Source organism: Cyprinus carpio, chromosome A5 (genome assembly GCF_018340385.1).
Source record: "Cyprinus carpio isolate SPL01 chromosome A5, ASM1834038v1, whole genome shotgun sequence".
NCBI lineage: Eukaryota > Metazoa > Chordata > Actinopteri > Cypriniformes > Cyprinidae > Cyprinus > Cyprinus carpio.
Window position 1 is genome coordinate 36,601,038 of NC_056576.1, and position 26,214 is coordinate 36,627,251.

Consider the following 26,214-nt stretch of genomic DNA (forward strand, 5'->3'; position numbering starts at 1 on the left):
GAAGCTGCATCTATGTATATTTACACAGACTCTTCAGAGGTGGCATGAATGCATTTACACCGCAATTAGAAATGCATAGATAATGCTACGAGATCAACGGGTGTAAAATGGGCATTATTGTTTTATTACTGAATATTGAATTATATTTATTTATTTACTTACAATGAAATGATACTCTAAACATGAAACTAAAACCACCAGCAGGTGGCGGCAACTCTTAATGAGTGAGTCATTCATTCAACAGATTCGTTCAAACGCTGACTGATTTAGAAACAAAGCAGGTGACTGTCTTTATGAATGGACGCAATTGTGTATATATTAGGGCCCTATGAATTCTGGGATGTGGAAAAACGTGGATGGAATCGAGTCATTACAATGGAATTTGCTATATAACGCGGAATGTCATGGAATTTGTCAAATTTTGGATGAATAAATCAAAAGTAGATCAGTACACAAATCAAAATCGCAATGTAGACTAGCATCTGTGAATATTAAAACGCAAAAGATTATTTAAATATGAAATCTACATGTTCATATCATATTATACACACACACATAGAAGCTAAGGACTCCATGGCAACCCGTCAAAATAAGAGTTTGGTTTTGCTTGAAGAAATTGTGACAAAAATGTTTCTGTTGTACAGTAGAATGTACATCTCGATAATATTAATAATTATGAAATATATATATATTTAAAACATTATTTTTAAGGAATAATGCAGATTTTTCTTCTGTGTTTTAATTTTAACCATAAACCTCTGTTGTGCAGCACTTTTTTTGCCAAAAAAATAAAAATAAAAATAATAATAATACATTTTATTTGATTATAAATTAGTTTTATGCCTTCATAAAACTAAACTTTTTTACCAGAAAAAAAAATATATATATTAAATTTCGCAAGATCCTAAACATTTTTTTTTGTTAAACTTGTAATAAACTTACTAAACTGTGTAAGGGTAATTTTTTCAATTAATTATACATACTTTTTGACTACTAAAATTTAATGTAACCAAAAAAAAAAAAAAAAAAAAAAACCCACGGCATCCTGAAAAATATAAAAACGGAAGAAAACAGAATTTGAGAAAAAAAATAAAATGGATTTCAAAGGGCCCTAATATATTCAGGAAAAAACAGCACTCTTGCTTGTGTAATATTGCTGAACTATATAACTAGATTTACAGTCTTTGCAATGTGGAAATGCTTCACAGGCTGTGAAAAGAGCCAAGAAATTTGCTTCAACCTTTCTAAAATTGAACGTCTAGATGGCAGTGAGCAGAAAACAGCTTTCTCTAGCACACACAGATGTGCCACAGCGACATACAGCTGTGGTTAGAAATGAACACAATTGCAATCCTTCAGAATCGAGTCAAAATAGTGATGAATAATCTTTTCCTCTCTCCACTCTGTTGAGTGCACTGCATGTTCGGGGCGGCAGTGATTTTGCTTTTTAGTAAGGACGGAAATATAACTTCATGTTAAAAAAATTAAAACAATGCACAGATCTGGATCAGCATTGCCCTCTTTAAAACTCAGATCGGTGTAATAAACTTTAGATGGGTGTAAAAGTGAAACTCCAGTGAGTAGGGTCATTAACAGGAAGCCTTAAGCCCCCGGAGAATAAAGCACTGCTGGGTAACAATGAGCACCGCTGCCAGTGTTTGTGCTGGAGGGGGTCAAAGCAAACAGACTGCCAGAGAGAGAGAGAGAGAGAGAGAGAGAGAGAGAGAGAGAGAGAGAGAGAGAGAGATGCAGTCTGTAGTGGAAGAGAGAGTGAGGTGGAAACGCTGTGTAGAAGAAGACGGGAATGTGAGGTTTGGCAGCCGCCGTAATTGACAGGATTTTACAGCGGTTCAGGACTGTGGTTTCCGAACTCGCAGAAATCCCCCGTTTCAACGTGTGGGTGGAGACAAGTGTTTTTGGATATGACCATGGGAAAGATCATGGAGAGTAACTAGCACAAGTGTGGAGCGAGATTTAACAGAGTCATTTCACGAGAACTCAAATTATCCTGGATCTTTAGAGTTAGAGTGAGTGTGAAAGAGAGCGTGTGTGTGTGTGTGCTGCACTCACATGTGCTCTTGTCCTGCATCTGGATCACACACTTGGCTCCTCTGTTTGTCTCTCGGCTGTTGAAAGGCCGCACACGCACCGCCACCTTCACCGAGGAAGACGCCATGATGACTGCTGCCCAACCTCCTCAGCACCTGAATGACAAGAGAAGCAATGGTTAACTTACATACGATATTCAAGAACCACTCGTGAAATGTTGAGAATCAACATACTCTATTGAAAAACTAAAGAATGCACTACAAACGAATACAGAAAAGTTGGTTGATACAACAAACAGTTCTGCGTTATGAGCAACAGGTCAAAGTTTTGCTGGTTGGCATGACATTAGCCCATGCTGTTAGATGCTGTAACTATCTGGCAACAAAAAGCATTTATTGCCATTGAAGGCCATTCAAACAAGACAAGTATTCAGACTTAATACAAACATAAAGTCAAACTAAGAGTTTGAAAGGAAAAATAGGATAGTCACTACTAGTGAAGGCTTGGTAGTTTATTCATTCTTGTCACGTCTTTTTCATTGGCATTACACAAAGCGTAACACACTCACAAAGCTTTACATTTACACAGTATAAAATGTTGTTCACTATAACAGTGTTGTCATTGTTTACCAACACTAAAACTATTAAAAATCATTTTAGTTCGCTGAAATTAAAATGTTTGATGAAAAGCATAAAAATTAGACCTATTAAAACTAGAACTTAGAAAATTAAAACTAACTCAAATAAAATATGTTTTTAAAAAAAACTTACATTGCTAAAACTGAATTAAAAATATATTAAAGCTAAACAGAAATTAAAAACAAAAAAGACAAGTGCACATAACATTACTAAAAATTAAACAAACTAAAATGAGAACTGAAAATACAAAAATAAAAGCTAATGTGCAATATTAATCAATATTATTAAAAGAAAAAGACAAGTTAATGTTATATTATGGGTTTTGTTTGATATAATTTAATTTTTTATTTATCTTCTATTTTTTTATATGTTGAAATCTATTTTATTACACCCATCATTTTCGTTTCTATAGCATGTGAATATATCCTCTATCGTATTCTACAACAAAAACAATCAGAGCGCCTTGTTATCACTAGTTTTATTTTGATTTCCCGAGTCCGCTAGTAGCTTATAGCCCATTAGCATCACCAGCATGGCTGTCGTTAAAAACCCGCGTGCATCGCTAGTACTCTATTCACACACATTACAATTGCTTTACTCACTGTTACTTGCTTTAATGGCGGATGTTTGTCTACCTTTGAGTGCAGGTGACAACACATTCGCAGCGGACATTCGAGCTGGAGGCCGTGGAGAAGCAGATTCGGGTCCTGGAGCAGAGGCAGTCCCAGCTGAGAGAGCGGAGAGCCGCGCTGGAAACCTCCCGGGCTGACGCTCACAAGTCCAGGGTAAGTATACAGCGCGCTGCTAACAGTCCCACGACCTCCACCCCGTGTGTTTTCTCTGCACAGGCCCGGTGCACCCAGGACGCGATCTGCCCAGATGTCCTTCACGCCGGCGCCGGGACACCACGGACCCTGGGTGCATCCGCAGCGGAGGACGCGAGCCAGGCCCCGGGCGACGACTTCTCCCCCTCCGGTCTTCGAGATCTCCACACGGAACCGCTTCTCTCCCCTCCGCGAGACGGAACGCGACGCTGTGATCGTCGGAGACTCCATCGTCCGACACGTCCGTGCTACGTTAGCCGAAGGTAAAGTGCACACTCACTGTCTCCCTGGTGCTCGTGTTCTTGATGTTTCTGCGCAGATACCCGCGATCCTGAAGGCCGACGAGAGCCCCAGAGCGGTCGTGCTTCACGCCGGGGTTAACGACAACACGCAGCGGCAGACGGAGACGCTGAAGAGGGACTTCAGGAGCCTGATCGAGACGGTTCGCAGCACGACGCCCGCGGCGACGATCATCGTGTCAGGACCACTGCCCACGTATCGACGAGGACACGAAAGGTTCAGTAGACTTTGTGCTCTAAATGAATGGTTATTGTCATGGTGTAAAGAACACAAACTGCTCTTTGTTAATAATTGGAATCTTTTCTGGGAGCGACCTAGGCTTTTTCGCGCTGATGGCCTGCGCGCTGATTGCCTGCAACCCAGCAGAGTCGGAGCAGGACTGCTGTCGGACAACATCTCCAGGACTCTACGCTCCATTTGACTAGTAAGCCAATTCTCAAATAACTGCTATGATGGCTTTTGTTCTCTACACACTTAAATAGAAGTACTTGCGCTGTCCAATCTATTAAGACTGTGTCTGTTCCCCGAATAGTGAGGTCAAAATATAAATTTAATGTAGGATCTAGAAAAAATCTTATCGTGATTAAACCAGAAAAACTTAAAATAAATGAACAAAAACAATTTTTAAAGTTTGGGCTCATAAACATTAGATCACTTCACACCCAAAGCAGTTATTGTAAATGAAATGATCACAGATAATAGTTTTTTTAAAGTTTGGGCTCATAGATACCTGGCTAAAACCAAATGATTATATTGGTCTAAATGAGTCTACTCCATCAAACTACTGTTATAAACATGAGCCCCGTCAGACTGGTCGTGGGGGAGGTGTTGCAACAATATATAGTGATATTCTTAGTGTTACCCAGAAAACAGGATACAGGTTTAAATCATTTGAAATACTTATGCTTAATGTTACACTGTCAGATATGCAAAAGAAATCTATCGTATCTCTTTCTTTGGCTACTGTGTATAGACCACCAGGGCCGTATACAGAATTCCTAAAAGAATTTGGAGATTTCCTCTCAGACCTGTTGGTTACCGCTGATAAAGCGATAATTTTCGGAGATTTTAACATTCATATTGATAATACAAATGATGCATTAGGACTTGCTTTTTTACTAACTTATTAAACTGTTTTGGAGTAAAGCAAAATGTCACCGGGCCCACTCATCGTTTTAATCATACGCTAGACTTAATTATATCGCATGGAATCGATATTACTGACATAGATATCGTACCTCAAAGTGATGATGTTACTGACCATTTCCTTGTATCGTGCATTCTGCGTATTAATAATAATAACTATATAGCTTTGCGTTATCGTCCGGGCAGAACTATTGTTCCAGCCACCAAAGACAGATTCGCAAATAACCTGCCTGATTTATCTCAACTGCTCTTTGTACCCATAAATACACATGAACTAGACAAAATGACTGGCAATATGGGCACTATCTTCTCTAATACATTAGAAGCTGTTGCCCCCATCAAATTGAAAAAGGTTAGAGAAAAACGTACAGTGCCATGGTACAACAGTAATACCCACGCTCTCAAGAAAAGAAACTCGTAGTCTTGAGCGCAAATGGAGAGAAAAACTAACTTGGAAGTTTTTAGAATTGCGTGGAAAAACAGTATGTCCAGCTATAGACAGGCTCTAAAAACTGCCAGGGGCTGAGCATATCCACAAACTCATAGAAAACAACCAAAACAATCCAATATTTTTATTTAGCACAGTGGCTAGATTAACAAATAACCAGACGCCACCCGATCTAAATATTCCCTCACAGTTAAATAGTAATGACTTTATGAATTTCTTCACTGATAAAATAGATAACATCAGAAATACAATAACAAATGTAGATTCTACAGCGTCTAATACTTTAGGTTTATCTATCGCACCCAAAGATAAACTGCAGTGCTTTACAACTATAGGACAGGAAGAGCTAAATAAACTTATCACTGCATCTAAACCAACAACATGTTTATTAGATCCTGTACCCACTAAATTACTGAAAGAGTTGTTACCTGTAGCAGAAAAACCGCTTCTCAATATTATTAACTCGTCGTTATCTTTAGGTCACGTCCCAAAACCATTCAAGCTGGCAGTTATTAAGCCTCTTATTAAGAAACCACAACTAGATCCTAGTGAACTGGCAAATTACAGACCCATTTCAAATCTTCCATTTATGTCTAAAATTTTAGAAAAAGTTGTGTCTGCTCAATTGTGCTCCTACCTGCAAAAAAATGATCTCTTTGAAGAATTTCAGTCGGGTTTCAGGCCCCATCATAGCACAGAAACTGCACTTGTTAAAATTACAAATGACTTGCTTCTTGCATCAGACCAAGGTTGCATCTCATTGCTAGTTTTACTTGATCTTAGTGCTGCGTTCGACACCATAGATCACGACGTACTCATAGATAGATTACAAAACTATACAGGTATACAAGGGCAGGCTTTAAGATGGTTTAGACCCTACCTGTCCGATCGCTACCACTTTGTTTATCTAAATGGGGAGTCATCTCATTTATCACCAGTAAAATATGGAGTGCCACAAGGATCTGTCCTAGGTCCTCTGCTATTTTCAATATACATGTTGCCCCTTGGTAATATCATTAGAAAATACGGGATTAGTTTCCACTGTTATGCTGATGATACTCAACTATATATCTCAACAAGACCAGGTGAAACTTCTAAATTATCTAAGCTAACAGAGTGTGTTAAAAATGTAAAAGATTGGATGACCAATTATTTTCTCCTATTAAATTCAGATAAGACAGTGATATTACTTATTGGACCAGACAAACATTACACAGAATCTCGTAGATTACAATTTGCAACTATACGGATGTACTGTTACTTCCTCTACTGTAAAAAATCTGGGTGTTATATTAGACAGTAACTTGTCTTTTGAAAATCATATTTCCCATGTTACAAAAACAGGTTTCTTCCATCTTAGAAACATTGCCAAGCTACGAAACATGTTACCTGTTCCTGATGCAGAAAAGCTAGTTCATGCATTCATGACCTCTAGACTGGACTATTGTAATGCACTGCTAGGTGGTTGTCCTGCATCCTCAATAAACAAGCTACAGGTAGTTCAAAATGCAGCGGCTAGAGTCCCTACCAGGTCAAGAAAATATGATCATATTACCCCAATACTACAGTCTCTGCACTGGCTACCTTTTAAGTTCCGTATCAGTTACAAAATATTATTACTTACTTATAAGGCCCTTAATGGTTTAGCTCCTGCGTACCTAACTAGTCTTCTACCACGCTACAACCCCATCACGCTCCCTAAGGTCACAAAACGCTGGACTTTTGATAGTACCTAGGATAGCAAAGTCCACTAAAGGAGGTAGAGCTTTTCGCATTTGGCTCCCAAACTCTGGAATAGCCTTCCTGATAATGTTCGGGGCTCAGACACACTCTCTCTGTTTAAATCTAGATTAAAAACACACCTCTTTGGCCAAGCATTCAAATAATGCATCTCATAATTTTGGACTGCAGTTATATCTGATCAAATGTGCATTATTATTCTTTAGCTTGGGTTAAACGAATTAATTTTTACTTGGCTGGAACAGCAGCTACGCTAATTATGTCTCTATTTGTTTCTCTGCTTTGCCACGGGAGTTTACATCCCGTGGTAACTAGGATTTACACAAGCTCCAGTCTGGATCCAGAACACCTGAGAAGAGATGATGCCAACCCCTCAGAGGACCTCAGATGATGCTAACCCAGAGACAACATACAGAACTACCACATTTTGCTCTAAGTTTGATTGCATAATTGCTGTTAATAGTGTTAATCGTCTTTTTTTTTTACGTCTTTTTATTGATTTTTCTGAACATTTCTGCTATATGCACATGAACTGACAGTCACCACTGATAAGCTACTACTAAATATTGTAGAAACATAATTTTCTGTAAAGTTGCTTTGTAATGATTTGTATCGTAAAAAGCGCTATACAAATAAACTTGAATTGAATTGATTTTTAATAGTATTTTAATTATTGTATAAATAATAAAACACTGTTTACAGTTTTTTTTTTTTGTAGTTTGGAAGTGTTACTTTGGTAATTGAGGCAGTTAACTCATACACCAAATCTTTAGACCAAATCTGCAAATCTAAAAGCACATTAGGTGCACTTCTATTGAAAAACAAACATTTTGCAAAACTCTAAACACAGTTCTCTACATTATACACATCATTTAAAACCAACAGCTTTTATTTTTTATTTGGGAAACACTATTTTATTATATTTTTTTTTTTAAACACTATTTTTATTCCCTTGCATTTCTATTTACAGTGTACATATAGGTGATTATAAGCTATGTGTGTGTGTGTGTGTGTGTGTGTGTGTACACAGTGGGTGTAGCAAAGAATCAGCCCCCTTTAAAAGAATCACATTTTGTTGCTTTGCAGCCTGAAATGAAGATGGACACAGTTTTTGTTTTATTCAGCTGTATTTACTCAGTGCAACTTATATCATCCAAGTGAAAGATAAAACGCCAACACGTCAGAAAAAAAAAAAAATACCAAAAACAGAATCAATGTGTTGGAAAAAGGATCATCCCCTTGTGTCTGTATTTTGTTGAAGCCTTTAGTCTGTTGGGATTTGTCTCTTCTAACTTTGCACATCTAGACTTATTTGCCCTAGACATGTGCCGTATTCGGTAATGTGATATATCATGATAATGAACATGCACCATATTGTTATCATAGGCACTTCAAAATACAGTGAAAATACGCTAAAAATACAGCAGGTGGCGCCAAACAGCAGAAATGCAGCCGTTACCCTGGAAACAAAGCATGTAGCTATTGTTAGTGCATCAACTAAGGTTAACTAATGAGATCCTATTGGAAGTTGTTACTTATTGGTTTTTATAATTCTTTTGGGCTTTAATCCGTGTGAAATTATTTACTTCATATATATATATTTTGTGTATAGCTTTACTGTATTTAAATGTTCAGTTTCTTTTTGTTATAAGAAAAAAGTTATTAAACCTGTTATACTTTATTACGAAAACACTTGTTTGCAACTAAATTTCAATAGCGTGATTATACCGTATACCATGATACAAGCATTAGCAATTAACCGCAACCTGAAAAATTGATACGGTCACATGCCTAATGTGCCCACCCTTTCACTACCTTTCTGGGCCTTCGAAATGAATGTTGTTTAGGTTGTCAATGGAGGGACAGAAACTAGGGCTGTGCAATTAATCGAAAAACGGTTTTGATTTTGGCCTCCAACGATTATGAAAATACATTAATCGAGATAAAAGGATTATTGCACCCCACTCCGCCCCCTTTTCCAGCGCTGCACTTTCGTTCCTCCATAAAAGCCCAATTTCACGTGCAAATCAGTTAAATCACGTAACGTTACTTTTGCAAAATGAGACGTGCTTGATTTATCGAAGTATATTTATTCATGTTTTTAAAAGCGTGAAAGAGAACTTGCGCTGCTCCTCAGGAAAAGATATGCACTCAGAGACGGAACTGAACATGGACATGTAAAGTCATCAAGGTGCGCGCCTAAACGTCAAATACACATTCATGTATACCTTCATCAGTCATGTAATAAATGAACATAAAGAGCTGAGAATGAAAATAAGTGTGTAACAGTAAATTGGATCCGTGCGGCTCTTAAAGTGACAGTGACAGCTATTTTCCTGCTGCTACTGTGTGCTTAATATTAATCAAACAACAAAAGACAAATTCAAAATCACACACTGCTCTTGACTGAAGTACTTGTAGCTTTAATAAGAAACAAAAAAAAGACTATGCTGTTTTATTTTACATTTGATTATTAATTTCTGTAATAGGCTGTAAACTGCTTGAGACTTGCATAAAATAAACATTAAAACAGTTTGTTTCATTTGTATCTTTTTATTTTACTGTATTTGTCCTTTGCTTTTTTTATTATGGACAGTTTAATTCTTTTCAATGATTTTGAGGACTTTTTGTTTGTTTGTTTTAAATTCCGCTGGTCTCTACAATGTAGATGTCATGGCAACCTTATTTACAGGAAATACAGTACAGGTCAAAAGTTTGGAAACATTACTATTTTTAATGTTTTTGAAAGAAGTCTCTTCTGCTCATCAAGCCTGCATTTATTTGATCAAAAATACAGAAAAAACAGTAATATTGTGAAATATTATTACAACTTAAAATAATAGTTTTCTATTTGAATATACTTTAAAAAAATAATTTATTCCTGTGATGCAAAGCTGAATTTTCAGCATCATTACTCCAGCCTTCAGTGTCACATGTAACATCCAGTCTATCACATGATCATTTAGAAATCATTCTAATATTCTGATTTTATTATGAGTGTTGGAAACAGTTTCTGCTGTCTAAATATATTTGATGAATAAAAGGTTAAAAAAGAACTGCATTTTATTCAAAATAAAATAAAAGTTTCTAATAATATATATTCTAATAATATATTTTCTTTACTATCACTTTTTATCCATTTAACACATCCTTGCTGAATAAAAGTATTGATTTTATGTAAAAAAAAGAAAGAAAAAAAATTACTGACCCCAAATTACTGACCAGTAGTGTATATTGTTATTACAAAATATTTATATTTTAAAAAAACAGATTCTTTTTTTTTTTTTTTTACTTTTTATTCATCAAAGTATCCTAAAAAAGTATCACATGTTCTGAAAAAATATTAAGCAGCGGAACTGTTTCCAACTTTGATAATGAATCATCATATTAGAATGATTTCTAAAGGATCATGTGATAATGATCCTAAAAATTCAGCTTTGCATCACAGAAATAAATGATAATTTAAAGTATAATAAATTTAAAAACAATTATTTTTAAATTGTAATAATATATCACAATATTAAATTTTTTTTCTGTATTTTTGATCAAATAAATGCAGGCTTGATGAGCAGAAGAAACTTCTTTCAAAAACATTAAAAATAGTAATGTTTCCAAACTTTTGACCTGTACTGTACATAATCGATAAGTATCACTATCTTTAAATATATCACTCACATAATGTTTTGGTTATATGGCCCTCTCATAATCGTGTTAAATAATCGAGATTACAATATTAACAAAAATAACCGTGATTATGATTTTTGCCATAATCGAGCAGCCCTAACAGAAACCTCTCGGATTTCACTGAAAATATATTCAACTGTGTTCCGAGGATGAGCGAAAGTCTTAAGAGAGCCGAACAACATGAGGGTGAGTAATTAATGACAATTTTCATTTTTGGGTGAACTATTCCTATTATTTCAAATATTAATCTAAAAGAAAGCACTATCCACTTTTATCATCACTTTATGGAAATCCTCTGCATTCTCACAATACTTCCCTATTCCCTTGCACTCCGTGTGTCATCACTTGTTCCTGAAGGTGGACAACAAGGTGCAGGGGAGTGTCTGGCCAGCAGCCAACGGGCCGTGTTCACTTGTCAGCTGAAGAGAAATCTCAGAGATGCACGCGGCGGGAACTACCTCAGGACATTATTACCACCTTTAACTACAACAAAAACACGGAACACCCACTGTTGCCATAAAAGATGATAATTACTGCAGCAAAACGCATTGAACAAGCAAACAACTGGGGAAAACAATACTTATTCTGCCAATTCCACCACATAAAGACCATTCACACACGCTACTGTTATTGTACCATCATATCAGCCCAGTCAACACACTGCCAACCACCGAAAATTAGGAATTATATACAGCAGAACTCACTGTACATTTAAAAAAAACTCATTTTTTAATATAGCACTTTATATAATAATACAGATTATTTCAAAGCAGCTTCACAGTAATAAAACAGGAAAATAACAGTGTTAATGGTGCAAAGTCCATCAATTATGAAACAACTTTAGTTTCAGTTGTAAAGCAGTTCTACAGAAGACAATAGTGTCATTATTCAGCTCAACTCGGTTCAAGTTTTAGTGTTGTTATCTAGTGTTGTCAGTACAGTCAGATGGATAATACAGTATTTTCTGAATATTAACAGTCTTTTAAGGTCCAGTAGGTCAATTATTTTAGAGTGAATTTCATAACGGAGACTCCACTGACTTTTTATTTCAATAGAGTTTGATATGCGATACTCTAACAAATCACACACAAGAACTGAGGCAGATCTATTTGTAAGCACAATGAGCATTTTTACTGATACTTTTCAGTGCTGAATTACATATTTTCACCACAAGGACTTTGCCTTTATCTGTAAAAATAGCTATTATTGTTGAAACATTGAGACAGGTGCATTTTAATTTTTAATTTTTTTTTTTGGACTTTTTGCACTGTGGATTAGAATTAGAATTAGTACAAATACACAATAAGCCCGTTATTTTTTTGTTAATTTTTTTTTAAGTACAAGTTAGGTATCGATGATGGTTTATTGGTCATGTCAATCACAGTGCAGACTGAATACTCAAACTGAAACCAATACTAATGTCATAATTGGTTTTAGGGCGTTAATGATATAAGTCAACATTATCGACTATAAAAAAAGACGACAAAAAAACGCTATTTCTTGTTTACAAATATTTTTTGTTGTCAAGTACGCTGTGTTTTCGTTTTGGTGTGCATCGTTCAAGCTTTGACCTAATGCATCATGCCTTTTGGTGTCATTTGACCTAATCTAAGAGCCTGCAATAACGCAGTTTGGCCAGTGTGGCACTGTAGCGCAAAACTGTAATTCATCTCTCGTGATGGAATTTAAGTTAAGAGGAAACAGAGCTTGAAGTTGAGGGTGATGTGCAGTGTTTGGATGAATATGTAAATATATACTACATACACAGCACTTCAGTTCAGAGCTACGCGCGTTAACAATTAGTGTGGGGCATAACGAATTAAATATATACTACATGTTTTCATCTAAGTGAAAGATGTATTTTAGATGTTTTCTTATTAATGAAGTGTTAAAATTTTTTTGTCTATTTGTTAAAATCTAAAAGCTATGGATTTCGGAGCTCTGCAGTTCGGTACTCCAGTAAAGTCCAGTCACGTCACGTTTATTTATATAGTACTTTATAAAATGGTTGGTTCCATTCCTCGATTCTGATTGGTCAGCAGTAACGATACAGCACGACTATGACCGTTTCACCCAACGGTTCAGTGTATCACTGAGCAACACCCTTAGCAACATAAACAATCAAAAATATAGCATCAATACTGCTTCATGTTTTATGTATTTTCGGCAGAATTAAAAGTTTGTTAATTAATGAAGAATGAGTGAGCCCTGCTGCTGTTATGTTGCATCTTTAATTTTGAGATCCCGCCCTTCCCCCATCTAATAAACCCACAGATTTATTTTACTCACGTGCAGCGTGCGGAGGGACAGTTTAGTGAGGAGGGAATATTTATTATCTTATTTACAGTATTTATTAGTTTTCTGTTTAAGGTATGATTTTGTATTTCCATCAGTTTACACTGTAATGATGCTTGCAAACTTGTGCTATTCCGCAAATCTGTCTGTTTTTAAAACTAAAAGATGGAAAACAGTCTTTTCTCATGCTGAGAAATAAGCAGACGTGTGTGAGAAAATATCATATATGGTTAAAACAATAAATGACACAGCGAATGATAAGAGCTCCTATTCTGTTTTTATTTAAGCTCCATTAGATAAGAGGCATGTTTGGAACATTCTCTTGCCATTTACTGTTGCTGTCAGGAACTATTTTTTTAGCGGAAGGACAGCATTTAACAAACTTGCTTCAAAAAAGAAGAACTTAGTTTGCGTAGTGCCTAACAACGCCCTTCAGCCGTGATTTATTCACGATACAGCACAGCCTCGAGTACCTTATTGCTTACTTATGCAATTGCCTTAAATCAAGCAGCTTTACAGTTTTAAACATGAAAAACCAGAGTCAGTGTCGCTTTCAGTTAGAATTACAACTTGATTTTCTGTTATAAAGCAGCTCTTCAGTGTGGAGATATCTAATGACAAAATATTTTTATTAGTGGGGAAAAAAAGGTTAAATCATTAAAGTGATAGTTTGGCTTGCAGAGATCAAAGCTTGATCTAGCTCAGGACTGTTTTGATTATCATAACCCTATAAGTTATTTTAAGAGAGATTGTTGTGAATAAAATAGTTTATCCAAAAATAAAGTCTCTTATCACTTTCCTTTATTTTGTTTCTTATCATATGACTTACAAAAGGAGATGTTAGGCAGAATGATGTCATTCAGTTACATTTTCATTTAGCTAATTAAATGGTGAATAAGAGAGTTTCTCCATCATCTCATTTTGTGCCAAATATTTTTATTTGTATAAATTAACTGTACTAACTAACTGCAAAAGCTGAATAATCAATCAAAGTCTATGGATTAATCGGTAGAATAATCAAAGATTAGTCGATTAATCATTCCAATACTCGTTAGATTAATCGATCCTCAAAATAATCATCTGTCGCAGCCCTAATTGGTAGCACATACTGTTTGTCGCAATCAACAGATTTTTTTCTGAAATTAATCCATAAATTCTCACCTTTTCTTGACAGGTGACTGCAGAATTGAGTTGACCATTGAATTGGCTGTGGGGCAGGTCATAAAGTAGCATCACATGCTGTTATGCACAGGATGCAAACTCACAGAAAAGTTTGTAGATTAGCTTTAAAAAAAAAAGTTTGTAGCTAACTTGGCTAGTTATCTAGCGCCTGAGTTAAAGGAATAATTCACATAATAGTAAAAGTTGCTAAGAATGTTCTCACCCTCAGGCTGTTCACGTAAATGAGTTTGTTTCTTCACCAGAACAGATTTCACACCATATCATTACTCTCTGTACTCAGAACTGAAGTGGCCTGATGATTCACAACAAGTCACTTCTGTTATAGATCTAAACTGAACCAAAACTCACACTAACTTGAGCTAATTATTTAGATCTGCTTTACAGGAGAATCTGAATCATCTCCTAAGTGTTGAGTTTCCATAAATGATTCTGCTATTTTCCTGTTTATCACTCTGACGCTGCTTCGACACAGTCTGTGTAATTTAAAGCACTATGGAAAGGCGAACTGACGAATTTCCAGACCCTTCACCCTCTCTATTCCTCTCTGGTGGAATGAGCTGCCAACCTCCACCCGAACTGCTGAGAATGTCACATCTTTCAAGCAGCAGCTAAAGACAAACCTCTTCCACAAGCGCTTAACCACCCCACGCCCTTAAACCAATGCGCTTATTACACATAAAGGGAACGCAGTTTTCTTCTCTGCATTTCTCCAGCTTGCTTCCTCATCTAGTTGTCTAATTACCCTGCCACTGAGCATTATGAATAGAGCTGGCTCTTTTACTTCTCATTTTTAAGTTGCTTTGGATAAAAGTGTCTTCTATGTACACTATATGAACAAAAGCATTGAAACATTACACCAACAGGGACTTTAATGACATTGCATTCTAAATAAACAGTCATTCATATGGAGTTGGTTCCCCTGTGTAAATATAACTGCTTCTGCTCTTCTGGGAAGGCTTTCCACATGATTTTGGAGTATTTCTGTGAGAATTGTTGCCCATTCATCAAGTAGAGCATTTGTGAGGTCAAGCAGTGTTGTTGGATGAGAATCCCTGGCGCAAAAGATTTCCCTCAACAGATTAACAGAACAATAATCTGATCATGAAAACCAGATTAAATTACAATAATTTTTAAAATGCTAATATTGTTAATATAATGTGTATCCCCACAACATTTTTTTACACACACTTGTCCTCTGTTGGGTTAGTGTTACTGCACACGCATGTTAGCCATTGTAAACACATTCCAGTGTATTTCAGGCATCAGCATCTTGGTATGAAGGGACAGTATGGACTACTCAGCAGTGCACCCTGAGGGATTGTGTGTGTGTGTGTGTGTGTGTGTGTGTGTGTGTGTGTGTGTGTGTGTGTGTGTGTGTGTGTGTGTGTGTGTGTGTGTGCATCCAGTCATATACAAGTTTGAATACACATGAACAAGAGCTGTTTGTCGATACTGTGCTCCAGGTGAAAAGAAGTGGAGAAAAAAGGCTCAAGTAAAATTAGTTTGTGAGCCATGTAGAGGCTGTGATTTCTGGATATCGTCCTGAACACATATCCAGCACTCAAAGATTTGCATTAGAATCAGGTTAGAGGAACAGAGCTACACCCTTTAGCTCAGCCAACACGGACACACGCTCTGCGACTGTGACACAGCCCACATTACACTCATAGTCTGCATTACACACATATTGCTGGCTTATGCAAACACAGCAGGTGACTGGGCGTCTCTGTCAGCCAAGAAGTACATCTAAAGTTTCACACTCCTGACTCATACACTGAAATGAGATTACATACTGCAGATTGTGCCATACTTTTATTAGTCTGCTTACATGTGTGCAGAAAAATATTAAGCATCCAGTGTGGAACTTTATTAGTATTGTTCTCTCTCTCTCACTCTCTGACAAATATATAACTGGGCTAACGGCATATAATTTATATATTTAAATCTATTTCAAAACAAAATGCAAAGTTCTAACTTTAATTCATTCTAATTAATCAAATTAAATTAATGTTGGTGTATTTGAGTTTAAAAAAAAAAGATTTACAAAATTTTTTCGAGAAATGTTTAATTTAATGACTGTAAAAATGTCATGTGGTGTAGCCAAATAAGTAAAAAAAAAAAAAAAAAAAAAAAAATCTTACACTTTGAATATCTGTAATGTTGTTTATTATTATTTTAAAAATAAAAAAAAAATATTTTTTTTTTACTTTCTAAGAAAGAAAAATATATAATGAGAATTACCGATTTATAAAATAACAATAACAGGTCAAATTTGATATTTTAAGAGAATCACAGTCATTAGACAGATTTTCATTCCTTTAACGAGGATTTTTTCTTCATTATGATTTCAGGACAGATGCATCACCCTGGCATTTTTACTTTGTTTTTAATAAAATAATTTACATGCTGCAGACCTTCACCTGCCTACTTCCTTATCTCTCTAAATTGGAAAATGCTTAAAAAACGTTGCCTATAATAAGTGGACATGGCAATACTTCAAGAGAGCACTCTGAGAAGCAGCCCTCCTACAGTGGTTTAGTTCAAATGGCCAAACATAAGGAGTCTTTGGTCACTGTTATATTTCTTTGTTCAAAAATAGGAGACACCAAACGTGCGAGATGCCAGAACGTTGTATGTTGTCTAGGAATGCCACGGATTGATCCGTAATCCGTAAGGATCCACCCCTACAGTATGGCACACATGTGATTTGCAGATTAACTGCTAAATTTAACCATCACTAGACATGTGCTGGTATTCAGTAATGTGATAAATCATGATAATGAACATGCACGATATTGTTATCATGTGCACTTCAAAACACAGTGAATAATTGCTTATTACAAATTACACTCATGCAAACACACACAGATTGGAAGCGTTCATCACAGCGCCAAACACTTAAATAAGTACACTTAATATTTTCAAACCTTTTTACATTTTAATCTGGAACACTACAACATGGCCTAGATATTGTTTGAAAGTGTTTTGATTCTTTGTTGTTCAGTCACACTTTACATTAAGGCCCCATTAGTTAACATTAGTTAATTTATTAGCAAAACATAACCTGCCAATAAAAATATTATTCTAAACATTCATTAATCTTAGTTAGTTTCAATATTTAATAACTCGTCGTTAAAGTTGCTATTGTGTTATTTAATGAGCTCAAGCTAACATGAACTAAAAGTTGTATTTTTTAACAAAGATTAATAACTTCTGTAGCAAATGCTCACTGTTAATATTAATGCATTAACTAAGGTTAACTAATGAGATCTTAATGTAAAGTGTTACCTTTTGGTCTTTATAATTCTTTTGCACTTTAATCTGTGTGAAATTATTTACTTTATACATTTGTGTGTGTGTGTGTGTGTGTGTTGCTTTATTATACCCACATTCTTCAAAATAACTTTTATGTTCAACAGAAGAAAGAAACTCTTTCAAGTTTAAAGGTGTCATGACATGGGTTTTTGTATTTTATTATTATGGTCCCCTAGGTGCAATTATAGTATTACTACAGTTTAAAAAAAAAAAAAAAAAACTTTTAAAATGTAGTGAATTATGACATTTTCCCACCCTGTTTCTCATCCTTTGATTCAGTCTGTTTTTGGGTTGTTTCCCCTTTAAGAGTTCAGTGTTAACGCCCGCTGTTATGATTGGCTAACGACAGTGCCTATAGATCAATTATTAACACCCCCAGCCAGAACATTTGTGGATTGAGCGTAACTGTTTAGTAGCGGGTGATGCATTTGAAGCGATGGCTCTTGCAATGATAAAACCTTATATGTTTGAGCACATCTGCGAGGCATTGTAATTTTCCTGTACACAGACCCACTCGCTGTCCGTCGACTGAACACTTGTGAGGCGCGCGGCGCGACAACGATACGAAATGAGCGTAGTTGTCTTAGTGCTGGAGGCGGTCATATGCAAATGGTTGGAACCTCACTTTGCACCGTGACGTCACTTCTTACCATGGATCCAGAACGAGCTGTATTTAGAGCTTGATTAAATAAATGGCTCGTTTATAATGGGGAGGACGTCTTAAGCTATGAAACTTGCAGGACGTTTTAATGGTACAAAGACCTCTTATATTCCAAAAGATCAAGGCAAATTTGGTTTCTCATTTCATGACCCCTTTAAAATAACTTGAGAGTGAATAAATGATAACAGAATTGTAATTTTTGGGTGAACTATCCCTTTAAATGTTAATAAATTTTTTTTTTTTAAAAAACAGAGAAAAATCACTCACTGCTGGACTGAAGAACTTTAATACAGTTGCTTTAATAAGAATCAATGTATAATTTATAGAGTGAAGTGTATATAGTGTTTTATTTTTAGATTTGTTCATTCAGTTTCTTGAATGTTACTGCTAAATACACCTACTGTACCTGAAAGATAAAGCACTGTTTGTTTTATTAGTATATTATGTGTGTTTGTAACGTGCATCTTTGTTCTTATTTTTTAATAACAAAGATAAAATAATGACAATGATTCGTTTCTTCGCCCACTTTAGCCTAAATGTCTGCCATCCATTTTGTTACCTTCCAAGGCTTTGTTTTTAAAATAGCGAAATTAGTTTGCAAAACAGTAAAACTAACATGACATCGAATCGCGATTTTCCTGAAAAAATAAAATTAAAAAAAATCGTGATGCAATATTTTTTGCTATATCGCCCACCCAATTTTACACTTAATTATTACATTTCCATACTGAATACTACTGTTACTGACTTTGATTTATTTGTAACTTTGGTATATTGTGTTGTTCTGAATTTGTGTATTTGTAAATGTTATTACTGACTTGTGCCACACCATGTTTGCTCTCGAAGATTCTGAACAGTGCTGGTTTTCATGTCACTCCACCTTTTGTGACACAGCTAATTTGACTCTGTGGACGTCTGAATGAGGTTTGACAGATCCGGAAGAGAGAGAGACCTTCAGAGTCTCCTCACACTTCAGGAGTTTAGCACTTGAGTCGCATCACCCTTTTCGAAACCGACAAATAGATCAAAACTGTTTTTTTTAATGACATGGGAGTGAGTAAATTATGCATTTTTTGCAGTCAACTATTCCTCCAAGCAGGGCTGCGCATAAATAAAACCAAAATCAGAATATAGTTTAATGTAGTTAGTTATCAAATTGAAAAGGCTGTGATTAAATTAAACTAGGGCTGTCAAATGATTAATCACGATTAATCACATCCAAAATAAAAGTTTTGTTTACATAATATATGTGTGTATACTGTGTATATTTATTATGTATATATAAATACACACACATGCATGTCTATATTTAAGAAGAATATGTTATGTTTATATATTAAATATATTTATATATAATATAAAATATAAGAATATAAATATATAAATGTATATACATGTAAATATTTTCTAAATATATAATTTATGTGTGTGTATTTATATATACATAATAAATATACCCTGTACACATACATATATTATGTAAACAAAACTTTTATTTTGGATGTGATTAATCGTGATTAATCATTTGACAGCCCTAAATTAAACATAAATGCTGTGTGTTTCAGAGTGAAGCGTGGCCCTTTATTTATTTACATCGTGTCTTGAAGGGACTCTGTTTACAGTAAATGCTGGTTTCCCACCCAAATAAAAGCTGGTTTATCATTTGAAAATGAATAATCATAATTATTAGTTGTACTGTAAAAATATATATTTTCTTAATTAGATTTTCTCCAAATCGTGCAGCCCTTTCCTCTAATTTAATGTTCCTAAACGTTTCCTCTAACCCAGGTGTAAGGACTAAACTATGCCATGTTACAAACTGAACAACTCATAATTAACTTTCAGCCAGATTCTATTTGAACACGATTCATCTGTGAGAAAGAATGAGACGGACAGCTAAAATGAGAAAGACAGAGACAGCATACCTTTGTGAGCCGGAGGAATGTTGGTCTGTCATTAAGTGTGTGTGTGTGTGTACAGTTGTACAGCTATCTTTGTGAGGACCGGTTTGACTTTTAGACCATCGGATTGAGGACAAAGAAAGTAAAGAGAGGACATTTTGGCCGGTCCTTACTTTCTGAGACCCCTTTAAAGGCCTGTTTGAGGGTCAAGACTTGGTTATAGGGATCAGGTTATAACTGGGTAAAGGGCAGGTTTAGGGTAAGGGTTTGGGTGAGGCACTTAGTTCTGATGGATAGGGTTAGGGTAAGGAGCTAGAGACTGTCCTCACAAAAATAGATGTACAAGAACGTGTGTGTGTCCTGTGATACAGTCCCTAAAGACAAGCAGCTGCAGTGCAGAATACAGGCATGCAAACATAGTTTTCAATAAAAGTGCCAAAAACAGAGGCTGAGAGTACAAACAGATCATCTGAGCAAGCCAGACGCAACACGTTACACACAGAAAATTAAAAAAAGAGCAGGAGAGATGCATAAATACATGAAGTGCATCAGTACACCTGAACCAGAACTGAGATAAGAAAATATTATTTCCCTCTTGTAACCTCAGCAATATCATGGCCATAGTAAGGAAATCAATTCTTCTCGCAAAAAAGTTCTGACATAGAACATGGTACTGAATATACCATTCTATTTATATGGTACTTTAAGGAATGCCATGTATCTTTACTGTGGCACATGTCCAAAAAGCATGGTGGAAGTCCAAAAAACAATGGCATTACTATGATATCATGTCCAAAACACAATGGTAATCTCACTTACTGTATTATTATTAGTGGTTTATTAGTGAATTCAGGAAGCCACACATCATCTGATTTCATATTTCAGGGACAATTCTCTTATATGGTTACAATATAACGTCTAACAAAAACTAGATGTTTTATAAAACAGGTCAAAAATCAACTAATATAACGTATATGGCGTAAAATGATAAAACACCCCTGTAGGACATTAGAATGAATTAAACGAATATATTTCATGATGTTAAAATGCTGTCTCTCGTTGCATTTCTTTAATTTATTTGAATGCGTTACAAGCAGAGTTCAAGAGATACACGAGCCCGAGTAAGAAGAGAAATCCTGTAGGAATAGTCTAGTTATCCAGAAAGATCTTTTTCTAAGATGAGTCATGTACACATTACTTTACTAATTTTTTGAGAAAGTGAAACTGGTTTAAAACTGAGCTGAGTTCCCCACTAGTTTATATATACACAGGTGCATCTCAATAAATCAGAATGTCGCGAAAAAAGTTCATTTATTTCAGTAATTCAACTCAAAATGTGAAACTCGTGTATTAAATAAATTCAGTGCACATAGACTGAAGTAGTTTAAGTCTTTGTTTCCTTTAATTGTGATGATTTTGGCTCACATTTAACAAAAACCCACCAATTCACTCAACAAATCAGAATACTTCATAAGACCAATACAAAAAATAAAACATTTTTAGTGAATTGTTGGTCTTCTGGAAAGTATGTTCATTTACTGTACATGTACTCAATACTTGGTAGGGGGTCCTTTTGCTTTAATTACTGCCTCAGTTCGGCGTGGCATGGAGGTGATCAGTTTGTGGCACTGCTGAGGTGGTATGGAAGCCCAGGTTTCTTTGACAGTGGCCTTCAGCTCATCTGCATTGTTTGGTCTCTTGTTTCTCATTTTCTTCTTGACAGAACTCGTTTGTTGTTTTTTTTGGGGTTCATGTCTGGTGAGTTTGCTGGCCAGTCAAGCACACCAACACCATGGTCATTTAACCAACTTTTGGTGCTTTTGGCAGTGTGTTTCCTGCTGGAAAATGAAATCAGCATCTTCAAAAAGCTGGTCAGCAGAAGGAAGCATGAAGTGCTCCAATATTTCTTGGTAAACGGGTGCAGTGACTTTGGTTTTCAAAAAAACACAATGGAGCAACACCAGCAGATGACATTGCACCCCAAATCATCACAGACTGTGGAAACTTAACACTGGACTTCAAGCAACTTGGGCTATGAGCTTCTCCACCCTTCCTCCAGACTCTAGGACCTTGGTTTCCAAATGAAATACAAAACTTGCTCTCATCTGAAAAGAGGACTTTGGACCACTGGGCAACAGTCCAGTTCTTCTTCTCCTTAGCCCAGTTAAGACGCCTCAGGAGTGTCTTAACAAGAGGAATACGACAACTGTATCCAAATTCCTCGACACGTCTGTGTGTGGTGGCTCTTGATGCCTTGACCCCAGCCTCAGTGCATTCCTTGTGAAGTTCACTCAAATTCTTGAATCGATTTTGCTTGACAATCCTCATAAGGCTGCGGTTCTCTCGGTTGGTTGTGCATCTTTTTCTTCCACACATTTTCGTTCCACTCAACTTTCTGTTAACATGCTTGGATACAGCACTCTGTGAACAGCCAGCTTCTTTGGCAATGAATGTTTGTGGCTTACTCTCCTTGTGAAGGGTGTCAATGATTCTCTTCTGGACAACTGTCAGATCAGCAGTCTTCCCCATGATTGTGTAGCCTAGTGAACCAAACTGAGAGACCATTTTGAAGGCTCAGGAAACCTTTTCAGGTGTTTTGAGTTGATCAGCTGATTGACGTCACCATATTCTAATTGGTTGAGATTTGAGAATTGGTGGGTTTTTGTTAAATGTGAGCCAAAATCATCACAATTAAAAGAACCAAAGACTTAAACTACTTCAGTCTGTGTGCATTGAATTAATTTAATACACAAGTTTCTGTCATGACAACTCTCGGAGGGATTGGCATGGTAATGTTCATGACAATGTTAATGTATTTGGTCTTGGCGGAATAGATCTGCTGCTGCAGCAGAGCAAGTACCGAGTCTATTACTACTGCCAATATATCCACAACGTGCTGCTGTGAGCACGTAAGAAATATAGCTGCTGCAGATATAACACATATGAATAATCCCCCAACAAAGCAGGAGACACGGAACACAATACAAGCCATGCATGCTCCTGAATATAAGGATAAACTGCTGCATCAGTGGACATGCATGCAACCACGCACATGAAGATGAACAGACAAGGAAAGACAAGACACCCCCAACAAAGCAGATCTACCGCCAAGACAAATGTACTGCTGCTGCTCCGAAGAAGCATGTGAACCGCATGTATTACTATCAGATTATTCTGTTATATCTTTCATAACAGCTGAGAATCAAAGTTTGGCTAAAAACAGCCTGAAACCTAAAAACTGATTGGTGAATGAAAAAAACATAACATTGTTTTTGCCTATACATTTTTTTAATAACTTAGGCCTGGCGTCCTCTACAAAGGACATAGAATAAATTATGCATAATATATCTTTTGGTTTTTCTCTATTTGTTTCTAATGTTCCAACAAATGTAATGACAAAACTTTTTTATGATTTTCTGTTTATTTACTTAATACTACATTTATTTTTATATATATATATACACACACACACACACACACACACACACACAACAAGTTTCTGTATACAATAGGTAACAACAGAAGTCAAATAATCTATCCAAATGTCTTGAAGGGATCCTTAAGGAATGTTGACTGTCTTACAAGAGCTAACTGTACATTCTTCCTGGATACACTTAGATTCTGAACAACAAACTCAAAAACAAAACAAAAACAGTAATAGGAGTGTACCAGCAGGCTCTTGTGTGGTTCCCAGAAGAGATCCCATTCCGACTGGTTTTATATAAGGATAATAATAGTGACAAAACTTTAACATGTTTTGATCTTTCACGTGATGTAGTGAAACAGCTGTGTGTGTGTTTGTTGCTGTAGAGGGGTTTTGTACCTCTTAGCTCTTACTCCAGCACCGAGTCCTGAAGGTCGATCCAGCGGGAGTTTCGGGAGTTTTCCCTGATGACCAGCAGCTCGTGATTCTCTACCGGCTGGGTGGAAGTTTCTCCGTTCAGAACCCAATAAACGTGTGATTCAGGAGCGGAATGTTAATCCTTCGTTTCTCTTCCCTGCACTGAGAAGTTGTTTGTCACACACTCACGAACACGGACGAGATCCGCACGCGTCCATTTAACCTGTGGATCCCGGATCTCCGCGCTTAAAACAGGAAAAAAAGATTCGTCGATCAACTCTTACACTATCGTGAATGATAACGAAACTATTTTAAACTCTTCGGAGCACTGACAGACCTTACCGAATGAAGACGGGCGAGCTCAACAATCGCCGGTGTGAAAGTTTCGAGTCCAGCCGTGACGTCACTCTTCCCGAAGTTCGGCGCGTGACGTCAGCGGAGCCACGGCTAAAAGTCCCATTCCTTCTCTCAAAATTTATGGTTATTGATGAAAACATTTCATTTTGTTAAGATCAGCCAGAAACAATTCTAAAAAAGAACATCTTTTTTTTTTCTTTTCTTTTTTTTTAATGTTACCATTCCAAAAAATTCTGGAAAGATTCATCTATATATATATATATATATATATATATATATATATATATATATATATATATATATATATATATATATATATATATTCAACATAAATCTGGTTATAATTGTGAATTAACATCCAAAGATGTTATCCTATATTTTGAATAAAAAATAAAATAAAATAAAAACCTGTCAATTTTATGATGAATCTTATGATTTTATTTGGTAAATTTCATATTCATAAAAGTAAATGAAATAATTCTAAACCCTGTTTGAAGGTCTTTATGACTGTATTTTTGTATTTTGAGTCTCTCTAATGTATTGATAACAAAAAAAATGTAGAGATACAATTTCATTCGCTAAAGAGTTGAAGTTCCTTGAAAATTGAACGAGTATATGCTGTCTTTTTTTAAGTATTATTATTGATTTTTTATTTATTTATTTATTTATTTATTTTCATGTAATGTAAACCCATTCCTTTAATTGTGTTATCTTTTTGGATGTCTTGTTAAAGTTGTAAATGTTGTGTTATGTCCTTAATGTCTAATAATAATAATAATAATAATAATAATAGTAATAAAGTCCCTTCCCTTCTCTCTTTCATTCACAAACAGTGTTAGGATGCTTACTTTGGGAGTGTAACAGGTTACAGATTACAAGTTACCCTGTTTAAAGAAGTAGTTAATGTAGAAGTTAATGTAAGAAGTAGTGCAACTATTTCAATTAATTTATTAAAGTAATGTAACTGATTGCGTTTGATTAGCTTGATAGCCTTTTCCTAAATTTCTAATGAATGTTTTCAACTGTTAATCATTTTCAAACATTTAAAGCAGGCAGGGTTAACCTTAGATTAGTGCTCAACACTGATTACTGTCAGACTTTCTGAATTCTTCATCGCTTGAATTAACATTATGCTTTAATAATTAAATTTTGAAGCACAGCCTCCACACAATCAGACTTCAGCAGCTCTTTTTACTTTGAAATTGTCTTGCGGTTAAATACAGATTTAAAATCATAACAACATAGGTTTATAACTATGATACCGGTTTTTTTTTTTTTTTTAATCAAATCATAGCTATGACAGGAAACACTCACAATGCTTTGAAAAAAACAAGTTAATCTTTAAAATAAAGCAAAAATACCAGTTTGATATCAGTTTAACTAACTGCTTTAGCAACATGGCTAAATTAAACGTGGACCACCAGTTTTCTGTCATTGTGTTTCCGCCTTTCGCGAAGTGAGACTTTCTATCAGTGTTTTTAAAATAAAGCATGCTTTTATATGTCCATATAGTGTTGTTACACCATCTGCAGGCGATCAAAGGGAGTGACTCGTTTCCGTGTGCAGCCTCAACACGACCAGACTCTCTGGAGGACAGATGTGCCTTTGTTACCATGGTAAAATTATTAATCTAATAACAATAAGATTTAAAACAGTACTTCAGGAAGCTCTGAAGCTGACTGTGTTTGTGTTGATGTTGGCAGTGAGGAGCCCCTGTACTCTCCTGTACTGGTGAGTGACTACAGGTCAAACTTTTTCTCTTTCTTTCTTTCTTTCTTTCTTTCTTTCTTTCTTTCTTTCTTTCTTTCTTTCTTTCTTTCTTTCTTTCTTTCT

General features: G+C 35.7%; 1 protein-coding gene across 1 annotated transcript in view; it reads right to left on the reverse strand.

Annotated features, from left to right (window-relative positions):
• LOC109088989 (kinesin-like protein KIF1C) overlaps positions 1-24,482 on the reverse strand; it is a 55,022-nt gene extending 30,540 nt beyond the window's left edge. Inside the window, exons 1-3 of the mRNA XM_042757113.1 lie at positions 24,367-24,482; positions 24,007-24,269; positions 2,071-2,204 (exon numbers count right to left, since the gene is read on the reverse strand). Of these exons, the coding sequence (XP_042613047.1) occupies positions 2,071-2,176 (106 nt within the window). The 5' untranslated portion in view covers positions 2,177-2,204; positions 24,007-24,269; positions 24,367-24,482. The remainder of the gene's footprint in view (positions 1-2,070; positions 2,205-24,006; positions 24,270-24,366) is intronic.
• Positions 24,483-26,214: the final 1,732 nt, after the last annotated feature.